This window comes from Pteropus alecto, unplaced genomic scaffold (genome assembly GCF_000325575.1).
Source record: "Pteropus alecto unplaced genomic scaffold, ASM32557v1 scaffold25, whole genome shotgun sequence".
NCBI lineage: Eukaryota > Metazoa > Chordata > Mammalia > Chiroptera > Pteropodidae > Pteropus > Pteropus alecto.
In genome coordinates this window covers 14,450,156-14,466,978 of record NW_006441955.1, presented here as the reverse complement: position 1 = coordinate 14,466,978, position 16,823 = coordinate 14,450,156, and the positions used below count along the sequence as shown (strand labels likewise).

General features: G+C 37.9%; 1 protein-coding gene across 1 annotated transcript in view; it reads right to left on the bottom strand.

Annotated features, from left to right (window-relative positions):
- Positions 1-16,823, bottom strand: part of CACHD1 (cache domain containing 1) — a 198,661-nt gene that overhangs the window by 87,903 nt on the left and 93,935 nt on the right. Inside the window, exon 3 of the mRNA XM_006919278.3 lies at positions 6,197-6,345. Coding sequence (XP_006919340.1) covers positions 6,197-6,345 — 149 coding nt within the window. The remainder of the gene's footprint in view (positions 1-6,196; positions 6,346-16,823) is intronic.

Sequence of the window (16,823 nt, the reverse complement as noted above, 5' to 3'; positions counted from 1 at the left end):
AGTGGCTATTCATGAGAATTGTAATCAGAAGCTTGTGTTCTTCATCAGAATGCATGCTAGTTGCTTTGCCTACAGTATAATACCCCCCATCAGGTTGACTGATAAGACCTGGCTCCTAAATCATATAGTTCTAACAGGCACCAGCTGGGGATGCATTACATTTGGGTTCTCAGAAAATGAGACGAGTCCTATGTGAATTCCCCAGTGACTATATCAATCTCAGTCGATGCCCCAACTTAAAGAGCAATTTGTAAAATAGCAGGGATCCAATTTGACAGTAGTTCCAAGAGTTTCTTTATTTTTTGGAGTCAGTGAGGCTTTTAAAGGCTCCCCTGATGAATATTAGAGAAGCCTCTGTAGAGCCAGCCCCAGGTGTCTGGCTTCAGACAGCCTTGGAGACAAGTTGCTTACTTATGTTAGCTCCATCAGAGTATAACTTTGCTCATCACAAACCTTGTCTACATGCTTTCATGCCAGTTCCTACAATGATCAGCCAATTTACAAGCATTAACTGTGTGAGGTTAACAGCACTGAATCCCACTTGGAGACACAAAAGAGAATAAAAATCTAAGTTCATCTTTCCAGTATTTCCTCTCTGTTTTGTTCCTCTCCATTGTTTTCTTATTCTTAAATGACATCAAAAATAAAAAATAAGAACACCACCAGGCAGTAACATCTATAGAAGGGATTGGGGAAGGGAGGAGAGAAGTGAATGAAGAGGTGTGGAAGAGAAAATTACTGACTGGTTTATGTAAAAGCCAAGGGTTAACAGGGCCTATCGACTAAGCAATAGCTTTAGATGCACACAGCAGAACCCCATCTCTGTGGCAAGCCAGGTTTCTGGGATAGACGTTCTTAGTCTTATGCATAAAAGACATATATTCTTTAAATGAGAGAATGAGATTGCACATTGACATTTTCTCAAGTCCAATTTATTAACATTATATAGTCTTTTTACATCGTGAGTTGCAAATTCACATGCTAATGTGGGACAAGGAGGTGATGAAAGTCATGGAAATGGGTTGGGCACAATACAGTATAGACTAGTGGGGACTGTGGTGAATGAGAGAATACACGCCCTGTCTACTAAGGGGTGCTGCTCGTCACAAAAGCTATTGCCCAGTGTGAATGCAGACCCAGTATTGCCAGATCTTCTGACTTCAGAGAAGACAGAAATTTGGATTTTTAACATGTGTAATCTCCCAAAATTTAAATGTTGGCAACAGATTTTAAACCTTACCAATTTTAAAACCTTTAAAACACCTCGTGGGGTCAAGATAAACACATCTGTAGGCCAGATATAATCTGTGAGTATAATTATGTGTTTGCGTGTCTGTGCGTTTCTTGTGGGGGAACCCAGGATCTCATGCACCCTCATCAGCTGACCCAGTACAACACAGAGGGAGCTGTTAATTAAATTACATGAGTAAATGAACTCATTCTCAAAATTCTGTTATTTTAAGTGATACCACTGAAAATGAGTGTCTTAGACGAAGCCTTAATCTATCTTTTTTTTTTTTCCATCTTAGAGAATTCTTCAGATCATCCCTTCAACAAACAATGACAGAGTGCCTAATGGCTATGCAGGGCCCCATACAAAATAATTAACTTCTAGGGCTCCTGAGTAAGAATTTTAAGAGTTGACCGGTCTGAGAAGGAAAGTATCAAAATCATCTGAAAAATTGATTTTATGCTGCTTTGCAGGTTCTCTCTGTTGTCATCACAGTATAGCCTTCGGGGGTATATTCTGCAGAATGTTCTATAATAGGATGCTTTAAAGCCCCCCTCTCTTCAGCTCTGGGCATTTTGTTATTTTTTTTTTTTTAAATATGCATTATTAAGCCTTAGTGATAAAAACCAGTTTTTGACTATAAATCAGTAAAAATGATATTCTAGGCCTAAAACAAAAGCTGAAAATTAGCCATTGGTTAAAATTACTTATAAAAATATTGTCCTAGTACTAACTTTTCTTTAATACATCAAGAAAAGAAGCAAGGTCAACAGGCTACAGGCACTTAAAATAAGAGTGACAAGTAGCTAGAGTGCCACAGGGCTAGTACTGACTTTTAAATAATGTTTACAGAGCCCATGTATTTAAAAATTGAAATGATCCAGATCTAGGACTGGAGATCCTTTATCTTAAGTCCAATTGCTTATATTTATTCCAATGGATGTATTGATACATATGCATGTGGTGAGATAGAGCATTTACTTTATAGAACTATAAAATCTTACAGTTTAGAAGGACTTTAGCAACAATCTTGAGTCCAATTTTCATAAACTTCATTCACTGCCATATATATCATCTTCAAAATTTTGGTCACGTTCACTTATTTTCATTTAAATTAATTCGCTTTTTAATTTAGGTAATTTATTTAAAAAAATAAACTATGTTATTGCCATAAGAGAAAAAACAGTATCCCTTGACATAGAGGATAGTACTGAAATACATACTTAACAAACAAAAAATTTATGACCTACAAACATCTCTCTACAATGACTGTCAGGTAAGTACCGTCATTATTCCTATCTCACTGATAAGGAAACTGAGGCTTAGCATCAAGTGACTTCCCGAGGTCAACTTATAAGTGAAAGAGATATGATACAAAACCAAATCTGCCTGGTGTTTTAAAAAAATTATTTTTAGTCATGTACCAAGACTGGAAATCTTCCTTTTCACACTTAACTCCAACACGAACTCCCTAAGATTCAAACTGTAGACATTTTTTGGAGCAACTAGAATATAGGAAAGAGAGAACTAAAAATATGTTCAGTAGAATACCACACAGTTAGAAAATGCAGATATATGTGTTTTATAAGGAACTGAAATGAAAGCACCTAAGTGTTCTTATCCTGGTTTACCCTAATAACTCTTTCCACTTTTGAATCTTCATTAAAAAGGTGAGAGAGTATCGTAATTTTAGAAAGTGTTATTGCTCAGCCAATGGTGAGAAAAGCTTCAGCTCAGAGTTCACTCCAAAAATTCCTACACACATGTCCCTGGAAAGTTAGCTCAATTCACGGACAAGAAGACTCAGTTAAGAGAAGGGCAGTCATCACTTGCCACTTCCTGCTGCAAACAGGTGTTATCTGTTTAATACCTCTTTAATATGGCACCAGAGGGAATCTGTCATTTGCTCATCTGTACATCTTCTGAGTACTCAACTTTGTAGTCAGAACTTCCATGGGTTTACAAGAATCATCCTAAATGGCAGTTCTCAGCTTTGCCAAGAACTAGTGAGGAGAGAAGACTGCATGTAGCTCCGAGTCCCCATTCAACATTCAATGCAGAAGTCTAACCTCTGAAGGAGGAAAAGCCTCTCATACTAACCTGCATTTTCCCCTCTAGTACAATTAAGGTCTCTTGGATGTTAAACTGACCTAAATGAGAAATTCCGGGAGGGCAGAAATTATATGTTGTGTTTTACTGTATTGAACAAAAGGTAGACTATTAGGTTTTGCCAAATAAAATATCTGGATGGCCATCTCAGACCTCTGCCCTTATCACCGCATATTAAAAATAGAAATCACTGTCTTTTCTCTAAAACAGTTTAATGTGTGCATGTGTGTATGTATGGATGTATGTATGTATGGCCATTTTCACACATGAGCAAATATTCTTCTGCAGCATGGCTGCACCTTATCATCTTACTTCTATAATATGATACAATTTCCTTAACTAATCCCCTATTGCTAGAAATTTAGGGTCTTTACAATATTCTCTATTCTCAATGGCATAATTATTTTCTTTACATGTTTATCTTTATGAACGTTATCTGGTTATTTTCTTGTGATATTCCTCCAAATAACCAGATCAAATAGGATGCATTCTTCTAAAGTTCAGAGTCTTTTGTGATGCCATCCACCTAGTATATGTCTCTGCTTTCAGGAACCACAGAATCTCTGCTATGTCACATTTTGCCTTAACTACTAATTATGTTCAGTATTGGCCCCCGCCCGATAATTTTTAAATTTCTCGAGAGTGGACATTCTCTCACTCATCCTCATATTCAAATAAATTCAGATTCCAAAAAATAGTAATTAAACACAATTGCAAGGTGCTGGGGTTATAAATGGATGAGGTGTAATCCCTGCATAGAACAGTAGGGGAGGCAGACTTATCAACAAGTTCTACAGTATGAAAAGGTATACGAAACTTTCTAGAGGAACAAAGATGAGGGAGCAATAAACTCTTCCAGGGGCAAAGGGAAATAAGTAGAGAAAAAATAAGAGGTAATAGGAAGCTATGGAGAGAGGCAAATCGTTGAGTTACTTCTTGAACCATTATTAGAGATTCATCAAGTAGGCAGGTAATGGGAAAGAGGAGACAGATGGAGTAGATTCACTAGTAAACACCAATCAATTTAAGCTTTTTGTTTCATCTAGAGCAATAGGTCGACTTTGGAATTCATAAAGATCTCCAGCCTTCTGAAACAAGGTTTTTCAACCTCTGCACTACTGACATTTTGAGGTAGACAATTCTTTGTTTTGGGGGGGCTCTCTTGTGCATTATAGGGTATAAGCAACATCCCTGACTACTACTTACTAGATGTCAGTAGTAACTGTCTCCACCTTCCAACTTTAGCAACTGAAAATGTTTTCAGGCATTACCAAGTGTCCCTTGTGCAGGAAAATAAAAATAAAAAAATCACCCCTGGCTGAGAACCACTGTTTTAAACATAATTCTAGCTCTAAGGATTTCTCTCTTACTATACTATCTTTTTCTTTCTGCCCTGAAAATAATTTTGTCCTTTAGTTCAAAACCCAGCTGGATCCTAAATTTATTTTTAGATAGGAGGTAAGTTTGTTAAAAACATTAAGTTACTGATGCCAACTATGTATTAGGCTTTGATTAAATCTAATAAACAAAAAATGAAATATTATTTATGCTATGGCCAGTATGAGAGTATATAACTATTATGGCTAATATTTGTTCAGAACATTGAAGTTTACAACGTATTTTCACATTTGATTTCACTGAATATTCATGACAGCCTGTGAAGTATTCATTATTGCTCTTACTCTAGAGATGAAGACAGGGTATTTCGAAGACATCAACTAAACAAGCTCATCTGAGTATTATGTGCTATAGGTAGGACTCCTTATCCAAATAGTCTCATTCCAAATTGCATACAAATTCCATTTAGTTTAGCAAACAACTAGTATGATCTTCTTTAAGCCACAGATAGGTTTAAGCCAGAGAGAAGGATCACATTAACAACACACAGATGGAGGAATAATGTATCTTAAGAATGCCCTGCTATCTACATAGCCGACCAAGAAACTACTGCAAGTAAAAGCTTGCTTGTGGAATCAAAGCATCATCTAATCACTAAAGAACTATGTTGCGGCCATCCCTGACATAGCCTCAAGAGTACTTATGGAGCAAAAAGAGGAGTGATACATCCTAATTGTGGTAACCTTTACACTCATATAATTTTTAAAGTATGTTAACACCTTTTACTCATTCATTCTAAATAGCCCAACTGGCATAATGAAGATTGTTATCCACTGATAAAAAAAAAAACTGCACATAAAAATACACATTAAGTAACTTGATTTAAATCACAGCTAATTAAAGGCCAAGTCAAACTTAAGGTTCTTTGTACTTCTAGGTGCTTTTTCCACTACAAATAATTTCTAGCATCACATGACCCTCTAACTCGTCTAAATATAAATATCACTAGCCCAATAAACAAAACTATCCTCAACCACACAGATACTAATTTTGTTTCAATATTATCTGAAGCCACATTTCCCTCGGTAGTTCTAAATACAGTATCTAAAGTAAGAAGTGGAAATTTTTGCTGCTCCTATCAAAGACAAAAAGCACTTTCTTAAATTAGGCAAGTTACCAGAATCAGTGAGATTATCTTATTCAGGATTTATTAGTTGACATATGACAAAAAGTTCAAAATTTTCTAGACTTAGTCAATTCTATACTCAAAAAATATTTGATATTTTTTGAACTTGAATTCCAGCATGACAAAAGGTGAGCAGGGAGGGTCCAGGAATTTTCTGGATATAGAATATTGAGCCATGCTTTTTAAAAAAGTATTTGTCTATGTAATGAAAAAGAGATTATTTTAAATAGGAATACTATACACTCTGCAATACAGAAATGGGCATTTTGAATATGAATGGAAAGCTATTCAATTCCTGGTTTAAACAATAACAAGAAATTTTAAACTCTTACTCCATCATGGAAGGTGGGATTGTACAGCAGTCTTGAATTGCAGTGAGGGGAGAGGTCAGGTGAGCCGTATAGGATGCTTCTACAACTTGCTTGTTCCGGTTGACCACATCCAGGTAACGGTTGAACTTCTCTCGGATTTTTTTGGCTAGCTGTGGGAAGACAGTGAGTAAAATAAGTTGAAAGCCCAAAACAATAACTGCACTTCTAATAAGCTAATTAATTTGTGTCACATACTGCATATATTAAACTTCAAGTAATACAAACAACACACATCCAAGTCTTATTCTCCTGTGCAAATGGAGATTTAAAAAATTGTAAAATGCCCAGAAGTCACAGATAACATCTTCTGTCTTATACAGATGATGATATATTAAGAACTTCTCATGTGCTCAAATTCAAATACAATAGTACTGATCCATAAAATGCCTTGCTAGATACAGAAAAACAAAGTCTACTGATAAGATTGTCAGTATGACAGTGGCAATTACTATGTTACAGAGAAACAATAATGACTGGAAGAATAAAATCTCACTACTCATAGTTACGGATTCACATAGATTTGCATGGGTAAAACACATGCAAAGGAAGGGAAATGACATTGAGTGTCTCCAGCTACACAACTTCAGGGAACACCATTCACAGCCTTCCATGCGAAGGGCAAATCCCTAGAGTTGCACAATGTAGACATCCACATAAAACAAGGTATGTAATTAGAGATATATGTGTTTGGTCTGTTACACCTTTAAGATGGACAAATGTCTTTATTAACTGTTGTGAACGGAACACTTCATCATAATTTACTTTCATATGGGAATAACAAATGTAAATTGATAAGCATACCGCTTTTCCTCCATTGTTCCCATCAAATATCACAGCTTAATTACAGATCTCCGAGGAAAACAGTGTTGTTTTTCTTTCTCTTAAACAGAATGTTACCCAAATGAAATGACTGATAGAATTATAGCTAATTGGTTTTGTAGAGCTATTCATTATCAGCACACTAGAGGAGAACTAATCATATCCTTTGGGTCATGCAGCTCGCACAATCTCATAGCTTACAGGCTAAGAACACAGAGCCAAATCAAAATGTCTTCATTTGTTATTTTCAAGCCAATTTTAAAATTTGATTCTGTTTCAGTGATATTCGGGAACTTTCAGAGTTTCAATTAAATGTCTGAGGCTCTCGACCTTGTTAAATATTGTACAAACTATAAAGTTTAGAATAATTTCTGGACATAACAGAAGAATATTAGTGTAATGTTTAATTTGAAAATGGGTTGTCCAAATTCATGTCAGCATTTTCAAAGGAGGAATGTGTGTGTCAAAAATTAAGTCCACCTGTAATTCTACTCCCTGAGTTCTTATTAGAAAAGTATGTTTCTCTTGTTACGCTCTTTGCAATAAAATGTATAGACATGTTGAATTTCCCATCTTAATTTAGATCACTGGTGATTTTGCCCTCCCCGCCCAGGAGATGCTTGGCAAAATCTGGAGGTAATTTTGGTTGTTACGATTTGGTGGAGAGTGCTATTGGCATCTAGTAGGTGGAAGCCAAAATGCTCCCAACGCCCTACAATCCACAGGACAGCTCCATAACCACGAATTATACAACCCAAAACGTCAATAGTACCACATTTGAGAAAACCTACTGTAGTGAAAAATCAAAGATAATTATCTCAATTCATAATTCAGCCAATTAGTCTCAAACTGTTCTTCTAGGTTAGTTTTCCACCCATCCAAAATGGTACCTTAAAAAGGAAAAAAAAATCTAAATTTCAATATTTATAAATTTCTACTTTGTTCTTTGGTTTTCCTTTCCTAAAGTTATGTGAAAGAGGCATCATATACACCTATAGTTCTTTAAGATGTAGCCCAAATACAGAGATAGGACTATTCAGTTATTATCAGTAGATGTACTGACATGTTTTTTAAACGTCAGTTTGCACTAATGCAACAATCCTTTTTCCCTAGACTCTCACATTCAGTGGGCAGTTGAGGATGAGAGAGTAACAGGTTCCAGATGAAAACCTAATGTATATTCTCAGTGCTCTGCATTCCCCCCTCATAACACGTATTACACTTTAATGCTATTATCTATTTAACATCTGGTTACCACTCCCCTTGACTGTATGTTCTGTAAGGGCAGGTACTATATGTAAGTTTTTGTTCATCTCTTTATTTTTAGCACGTAGCACACTGCTTGGTATTGCAGGCAGACAAAAAAATGTTTAATGAATAAAGGACAAAAAATTTGAACGCTGAGCATCTTTAACCTTTTGGTTTAAGGATCAACAACCTCTTTAAAAACATGGAATGCTTATTTTACAAATATATAACAATATGTACTTCTGGAAACTCCATCAAGACCAAGTTCTAGGTTTTGAAGTAAAATAAATATCATTGATTTTTCACCTACAAGTATCAAGAGTGTAGTCTTTCATTGCCCTTGGGAACAAGTGTTCTATAACAGGATAAAGACATACTTGAAAGGACTGAAGTTGCAAATAATATTCTCAGAAATTCGTTTCTAAAGTGAACAAGGAATTTGCAATCATTTCTTATCTCACATACATAGAAATATATACACACAAACAACTCGAGAGAAACCCAGGTGTTTCTTCTATGCATTTGGAGAATTCTAACTTAAAAAAAGTCAGATCTAGCTAATGATATTCTAATCGGGCTCACTGTTTTTGTAGAAGATACAAATGACTCACGTTAAATGTCTTTTCTTAAGGTATTTTGTGATACATCAGTGTATGAAATTAAAATTGTAGTGTTCATAAATAAAGTTTTATTGATACAGTCATTTGTTTACATATCGTTTATGGCTACTTTCATTATACAACAGCAGAGGTAAGTAGTTGCAGTAGAGACTGTATGTATGGCCTGCTTTGCTACAGGTAGAAATCAGAAGTCCTAACATGCCCCTAGATAGGAGCCATAATACCAGTAATTTTATAAAAATTTGCTGCCATTCTTTAACATTCTTCCCCATTGAGACGTGGGTCTTATGTTTCTTCTACCCCCACTGCTTGAATCTGGGTGGGCTTATGATTGTTTCTACCAGCAAAGTTTGTGAAAGCAATGTTATGTAACTTCTAAGGCTAGGTCATAAAGGGCCCTGTAGCTTCCACCTGTCTCTTGGAATGCTCTCAGCTACCATGTTGTAAAGAGGTCCAAGACGCACAGAAACCACAGTTAAGAGCTTAATTGGCAGCTCCAGTTAAGCAAGCCTTCAAGTCAATCAGCCCAGGCTCCAGGTATGAGTCAAGAAGGCTCCAGATCATTCCTACCCTCAGTCTTCCCTGATGAAGCCCCAGATATCATGGAGCAGAGATAAGCCATCCTCGCCATGCCTGGCCAAATTCCTCACCCATAAACTCCATAGACATAGAGTTGTTTATCCCACTAAATTTGGGGTGCTTTGTTATGCAGCAACAAGTAACTGGCATACCCAAGATAGGATGGAATCCATTATAAGATAAATACATTGAAGCAAAGCTAAATAAAGCTGCTTAGATCCACGCACTGCATCTAAATCATCAGAATTATCAAGATTAGAGAATGTGGATTACAAACTGTTGCAAAGAGATTTCAGGGTTCTTCAGAAAATTATAATAGCTACTGTATAGTGGTACTTACTATATACTAGACATAAGGACCCTATACAAATATTAGTATTGTCATCGTATAGCAATGAGGTTATTTTGTTGTCTAAAGTGACAAAATAAGTGAAAAGAACGTACTTGCTTATTCAAATTCAGATTGTCTTATCTATAAAGCCTGCGTATATCTGCTCGGCTATGGTACCTCAGATAAACCAAACTTAAAAGAAGCTGCAATGGTGGCTTAAAATAAAAAATATGACAAATCACAGAATCTGATGAATGGAACTTCTGTTAACATAATCGGCCAAGGTACAGAGCCCTCGCCACTGGGCTAGCCGTAGAACTAAGTGTTTCCTGTAGAGGCATGTTGCGGGGTGACGAGCTGATGGGAGACAGGCACTGCCAGAAGTGGGTGGCAGATCCATGGGATGTGTGCCTTCGGCCTTCTGTTTGGTGGTGGTTAACCTGCTTTCTTATCAGTGGAGGCAGCACCTTGAATGCAGAGCCCAACATCCATGACAATTAACAAAAGGTCTCAAACACAAGCTCTCTCCCCATGGATTCACACACCTCTGTCAGAAACTCTTCAGCTTTCATGCTGTGACACCCCATCTTGCCATATTTACAAAAACATAGTAATTGCCAACGTTGGTTGAGGGCTGCTAACTCAATCTTCTGCACATATATCAATTTAATGTACACATCTCCATTTTCCAGAAGCAGATACTGAAGCTTAAATAGCTTGCTTAAGGTCACAAAGCTAGTAAGTTGTAGAGCTGGGATCCAAACCAAGTACTCTAACTTCAGAGCCTAAGCTTTCAACCTTGATGCAACACTGCTTCTCTGTAACACTCAGACAATCCCCCCACCCCTTACAAACCCATTTAATAAATGCTGTGAAATTCTTGGCAGAACACCATAAGCCATACATAGTCTCATTACTTTGTAATAAGAATTAGATTTTTAAAAATTAATGATTTCATTTAGAATTCTTCATAATTCCAATGAAAATCAAGATGTTGAGGAAATTTAAAACTGCTGAATTCTACCACTAGTACAAAAAAGGGACAGAGTAAAATGTAAAATAACGTATTCTCCAAAAACAATGCCTACTTATTATTACTACCTGACCACTGTGATAAAAGGTGCATCAAATTAACTTAAATTGTATTAATTACTCCTTGGTGTTTGTTCATTTGTTCATAACCTGGAAAGAGAACAGAGTGGATATACTGTGCCTTTCTTTCTTCAGGAAGTGAATTTCAAAATTTAATTTTCCTCTGGATTTTCACCTGAATTTATCTGCCATTGGAGGGTTAAGGTTAAACTGCAATTCCCATTCTACAAGTGAAGAAACTGAGGCATGTGGAGCTTAAGGGTCTCCTGACTCCCAGGGGCCGCTCTGGCCGCCCTTGACCCCACTGCCTGAGATGACCTCCCGGTGCCCTTCAGACAAGGCATGTGATAGCAACTCACTCGGGAAACTTCAACTCACGCTCCACTGCGGGGTATTTTTTTTTTTCTCTCTAAAAGCAATCTCTTTTAGCTTGTCAACCAAATCCAGGTTGCTCGGCAAGCATAACAGAATCTATTAAAGATAGCCCGCAGAGAGATTAAATCCTGAATGTATCCGTTAAACTGAAGGGGACCAGCTACCAGCACGGACCCCTCTAAAAGGCCAGACAGATTCTGGGTCTGTATCCTGCAATGATCCCTGCAGACAGGAGAAAACAAAGGACGTTCTCAACAAAAAGCTACAGGTGGACTCACAATCCTCCTCAGTGTAATTAAAAACATTTTTCTTTCCACAGCTCAGCTTTCATCTTTTATCCTGCTTTATCCTCTCCCCTTCATCCCCTAAGGGGTTCCTGAATGCTGATGAGACAACGGGACTAAAACCATCTTGTCATCTTTTGGGTCAATTCTTCGGCTAGCCAACATCCAGCCATGGGTCAAATGATCAGTAGGTAGTGTGCCGGTCCCCATGGGAACGGATTCTAATTTGTCATCATCTCCAGTGACAACGTTTCATCACAACATCAATGAATTTCTTTTCTTGCTGAATTTCGCTTCCCTTAATTTTCCCATAGACAATTCTGTCATTTGCATACTTCCCCAAAGCCCCCCTTTCCTTTAAAGCTCTTTTTACCTTAGCTTTATACTTCTGATGATTGGGGGTGGGGTGGGCGAACTGTTAGAAAAAGGTAAAAGAAAACAAAAATACAAAGGCATAGTACACATTTTATGTCTCCTTCCTAAAAGGAAGGGCCGGAAGGAGTTTTGAATGTTAGGGAAAGCTTTATTTAAAATATAAAACAATAAAGCTGACAGGCACAGACAGGAAAGGTACCCTAGGGGACCCAAGATTCATAGCAAAATTCCTACTGAATGTAGAATTTAACATTTGACATTCAAAAACCTTTGTGCCGTGATAAGAATTTAATAGCTGATCCCTTGTCCTTCGATTCCAGCCTTACTGCTAAGGAATAAACCTTTTGCTTTCTAGCAAGTTTCAAGATTTGATTATTTAAATGTATGTTACATAGAAATAATTTTAAGTGTGTGCAAGCATAAATATTTAACATCTCTGAATACCACATCGTTGCATTCCAAAGTTCAAGTAGAAAACATTCTCATTGTTTCATGTTGCACACTATATATGGGAGGTGAGAAAGGCTCTACTCTTGCTATTGTTTTTATTAGTTAATAATGGTAATATTTCAAACAGTTCTCCCAATTATTAGCTGGGAATTTGAGCAAGGTCCTTCACTTTCCTGAGCCTAAGTTTCCTCATGAGTAAAATAGGAATAACATCCCTTTTCAAGGGCTTATTGTGATGGTCAAATGAAACAATGAATAAATAAAGCATAGGATAATACAGGCATTTCTTATTGTTACACCCTAGTGTCTAGACTAGAAAGTGCATGTGGTGGTGATAGGGACAATAACGTGGGGCTGGCTCTAAATTTTCCAAGTATAGAGCTATAAGTAAAAAGGAGAGGGACTACTTGAACATTAACCATTTTATTCATTTAACTTGTCCTCATGCTTAATCGTGCTATAGGAAACTTGGCAAAAGGTCAGGAGGCGGGGGACGCTTTTTTCTTATAGTAACAGCAAAACGGCATAAGGAGGCCGAAACTTTGGAGTCAAATAAATTTGAGTTAAATCCAGCTCTGTCACTTACTACCTAGGGAACCAGGCAAATTATTTCTCTAAGCTTCAACTTAATTACCTATAAACTGGCAATAATAGTCATTTCACGATGTTGTTTGAGAACTAAGAGAAATAAAGTTTGTAAAGTATTTAGCAGAGTGTCTAACATATGGTAAGTGCCAAATAAATGGTAGTGGCTGGTGTTTTACTGTTATTATTGCTGTTTACTATTATTGTGGTGGGTGTTATTGTTGGAAGGACTTTATGTACTACTGACTGAGGTACTCTGGATAGAAAGCCCAAAAAACATATTTTTGGCTATTGGAGAGGCATCAGAATGGTCATGTTAACATTGAGCTATGACCCTTGTTAGGGCTGTGTCAGCACCTCTTCCAAAACACTGTCATGTCTGTCCTATAGTGAGTCTCAGGTAGCACGTGATCTTTTGGGATCCTCTTTCTAATCTTAAGGATCCAATAATGACTTTACTAGTGCTGCATTTTACCATTTTCAAAGTATTTTTACATGACTTGCCTCGTGTGTGCCTTCCACCCCTGGGAGTAGGCAGAGCAGGTATTCCCTGTCCTGTTTTTATAATCATGAAATCAAGGCTCAGTAGTATGCCCAAACTCATGCTGAGTGAGTATAGAAAACAAAGAGGCCACTTCTAATCCTTCTCTATTCTCTTCCTGCAATAAATAAGCTCCCCCAAACTGCAGAAAAATGTGAACTCTCCCAGATCAAATTATTTAAGTTCTACTTGTTCTTCCCAGTACCAGCCCAACTTTTGCCTCTTTGAAAGCTTCTCAGACCTTTGTTTTCCAAAATTGCTTAAGACTCACCATCTGAGCCACTCATATCCTGCTTCGTATTGATCTTTCTTCATTTAAGGCTGCTATTTTCCTCAAGAAACCAATAACATGACAATAATTAGTATTTATCGACTGCTTACTAATGTTCCAGGCACTCTGAAAGTGCAACTTTATATAATGCCTTTTAATCCTCACAACTCTTGCTAATCACTATATGCTATTTTCAAAAATGGTTCCGAAAGATTACCACCTTGCTCAAGGTCACTCAGCTAGTAAAATAATTAGATCAGATCCATGCTCTTGAACCACTGCACTATGCATTTTTATTTAATGTAGTGCCTAGCATCTAGAAGAGACTTGAAAGTATTCATTACTGTGTTCATTTGCCCTCGTACAATACATTATTATTTGCCATATTGGAAAAAATCTCCTTCCAGTTCTAGCAAAGTACAGATAACCTAAGAAAATAATGGCTCGTATCTGTTTCAAGCCAATCAGAAATTCTTGTCTAGTTTCCTGTTTTGACCTGCCTCCAGAGTACTCTCAGCTGCTCTGGAATAAGTCTTGTCCAAACAAACAAACAAACAAACAACAAACCCCTACCAGTTCAGAAAAGGTATCCTGATAACAATCGGCCGGAGCTGTGATGTGGCTATTCATCTACTACTAGTTTTGGCTTCATGAAATCAGGACAGGAGAGCCTGGGCATGGCAGGCAATGATACAGGACAAGATAGATGAAGACCAAGAGAATAAAACAGGGCCAGTCTGAACTTCCAATGGCTTTGCAGAGGCTTCAGGGTTGTCTGACAGATGTGTGGGAATAGCACATCCAGCGGAGAAGCGGGGAAGCTGCTGACAGATGAACTGCAGGTGGACCAGGAAGATTTATGTGTAAGGCTGTCTGGGCTCCAGGGTCACATACCCCAATCCTGTGAGAGGTGAGGCCCCTGTGGCTGAGTTGGGGAGGAGTGCAATGGAAAAAACAAAAGGCAAGTGCTGACATGCCAGAGAACCTGGGGAGGCTGAGCCCAGGGAAATGGCTGAGAGGGCAGGCAGCTTCTCTCTTTAAGCAACAAGCAAGGTTTGCTTTAAAGGTTATAATGGGGTTTGGTTTGGGCAGTAGTTTATATTAGGTATTCCAGGAGAGTCGTGGAAACACACACCCAAACCTCTTGAAAGCCAAGGTTATCAACTCAAGGGCTCATTGGGCTCTTGCCCTGTTTTTCACCCCACTCTAACCTTAACAACCAGATCATAACAAGAAACAAAGGGAAGGGCAGGATTCAACCCACTTCTCACTTCACTCTGTAATGGGAACCCCTGAGCTGAGGTTCCTTTAAACCAAAATAAGCAAGTGCTCAGGCCTTAAAGTTTACGGCCTGTTGCTCACAAAGAAAAAGTCCAACCTCTTAACCTTACAAAGGATCAAGAGTTTGAGAGAATCGGGAGCAGGGGAGGAGCAGGAGCCACAGCATACAGAATAATCTAACATTTAATTCACAACTTTCAAGGTACATCTGTATAAGATATTAATCAAGGAAGAAAGGGGGAAAAATACTCTGGGTTCATGAACTTAGGAATCCTCTGGTGGCCTATGAAGGACACAACTGTGGAAAAGGAAACCTAATCCCTTTACTCTTATCATGTAAAGCTCTTAGAGTACAAGTATCTGTATACAATCTATAAATACCAAGTGTAACTTAGAAGCATTCCAAGTACCGGGGGCTACTAGAGGAACAAGATCAGTGGGAGAGCTCTGGGAACATGCAATTTCACTCTAGCTAAGACTATTTTCCCCACACCCAAAGCAAATAATACCTCATCTGGAACCAAGCTTGCAGCCTGGGCCAGAGCCTGGCACCCTGCAGGGACTCGGGAAATGTTTTCTGTATAAATGAAGGACGAAACCTGGCGAAGCCTCCAGTTAGAGGCCAACTGACTAGACCGTTTTAGGGTTCTTTGCAGGCCTTCTGACAGCGTATCGATCAAATACTTCCCAGCAAGTATCAATTAGCTCAGCAATGAAGTGGAAAGATGACACTTGGTATGGAAACAAAATTCTGCTGCCACTAACCACTTCCTTATCCTCAACCTGGACAAGAACTTATTAAATCCAATTCCTGGGGAAACAATCTTGAGATACAATGAAAAAAAAAAAAAAGAAAAAAAAAATACTAGATGTTTCCATTTCTCCTTTCTTAATATGTTAACCTGACTTAGCGTTCCAATGGAAGATAATACGTACTGTGCCACTGATGCACAGTTCTTCCAATGGCAACAGAGCTCAATAACAGTAAGTATGTCAATCCTAGTTCTGCACTGCAAAAAGTTAAGTCAGCTCAAGACAAAGCCCAATGCACAGTGTAGTCCATATTTGGAGTAACAAGTTTCCACAACATAGATACCCTTTAAAACTAAGGGAAAATAATAGTATGAGAGAAAGCATTTTATAAACACTTGATATCCTCAGCTGTTAAAGACTGGCCCCGAATATCCATAATCATCTGAGTCTGGAATATGGCATGACAACTGTAGGAAGTAGGAGCATGTCATTCCCTGTCGTCTTCAAACAATGCGCTTAACTCAGTAGGTAGAAAAGGCACTTCTTGGTTTTAGTTTCAAGATTCTTGAGTAGTAGGCAAAGCAGCGCCTGAGATCCAGGGGCCTTTATAATGCAGACATATAAGCTCTAAGTACTAATACAAGGTAAGAGGTTTTTGGGTTTTTTAAGAATGAGAAAAAACAACAACACTCACACAGATCAATTAGATGAGGTGCAAATGTTCGATACAAGCAGGAAATACGCTGCTATTAAGACTTGTTAGAAACAACAACAAAAAGTAATGATTCCCATGTGGGTTCCAAACCAGAGGAATGAGGATATTTGCCTCAACCACAACAATTTTATTATATCCTCTTCTGAACTATTCTGTGTGTTCCCTTGCCAAGCTGCATCTGATATCATCCTCTAACTCACAGTTGGATTTAGCAAGGTCTTCTTATCCCCTATCTGATGACAGGGAGGATTGCAAATAGAAGAACCAGG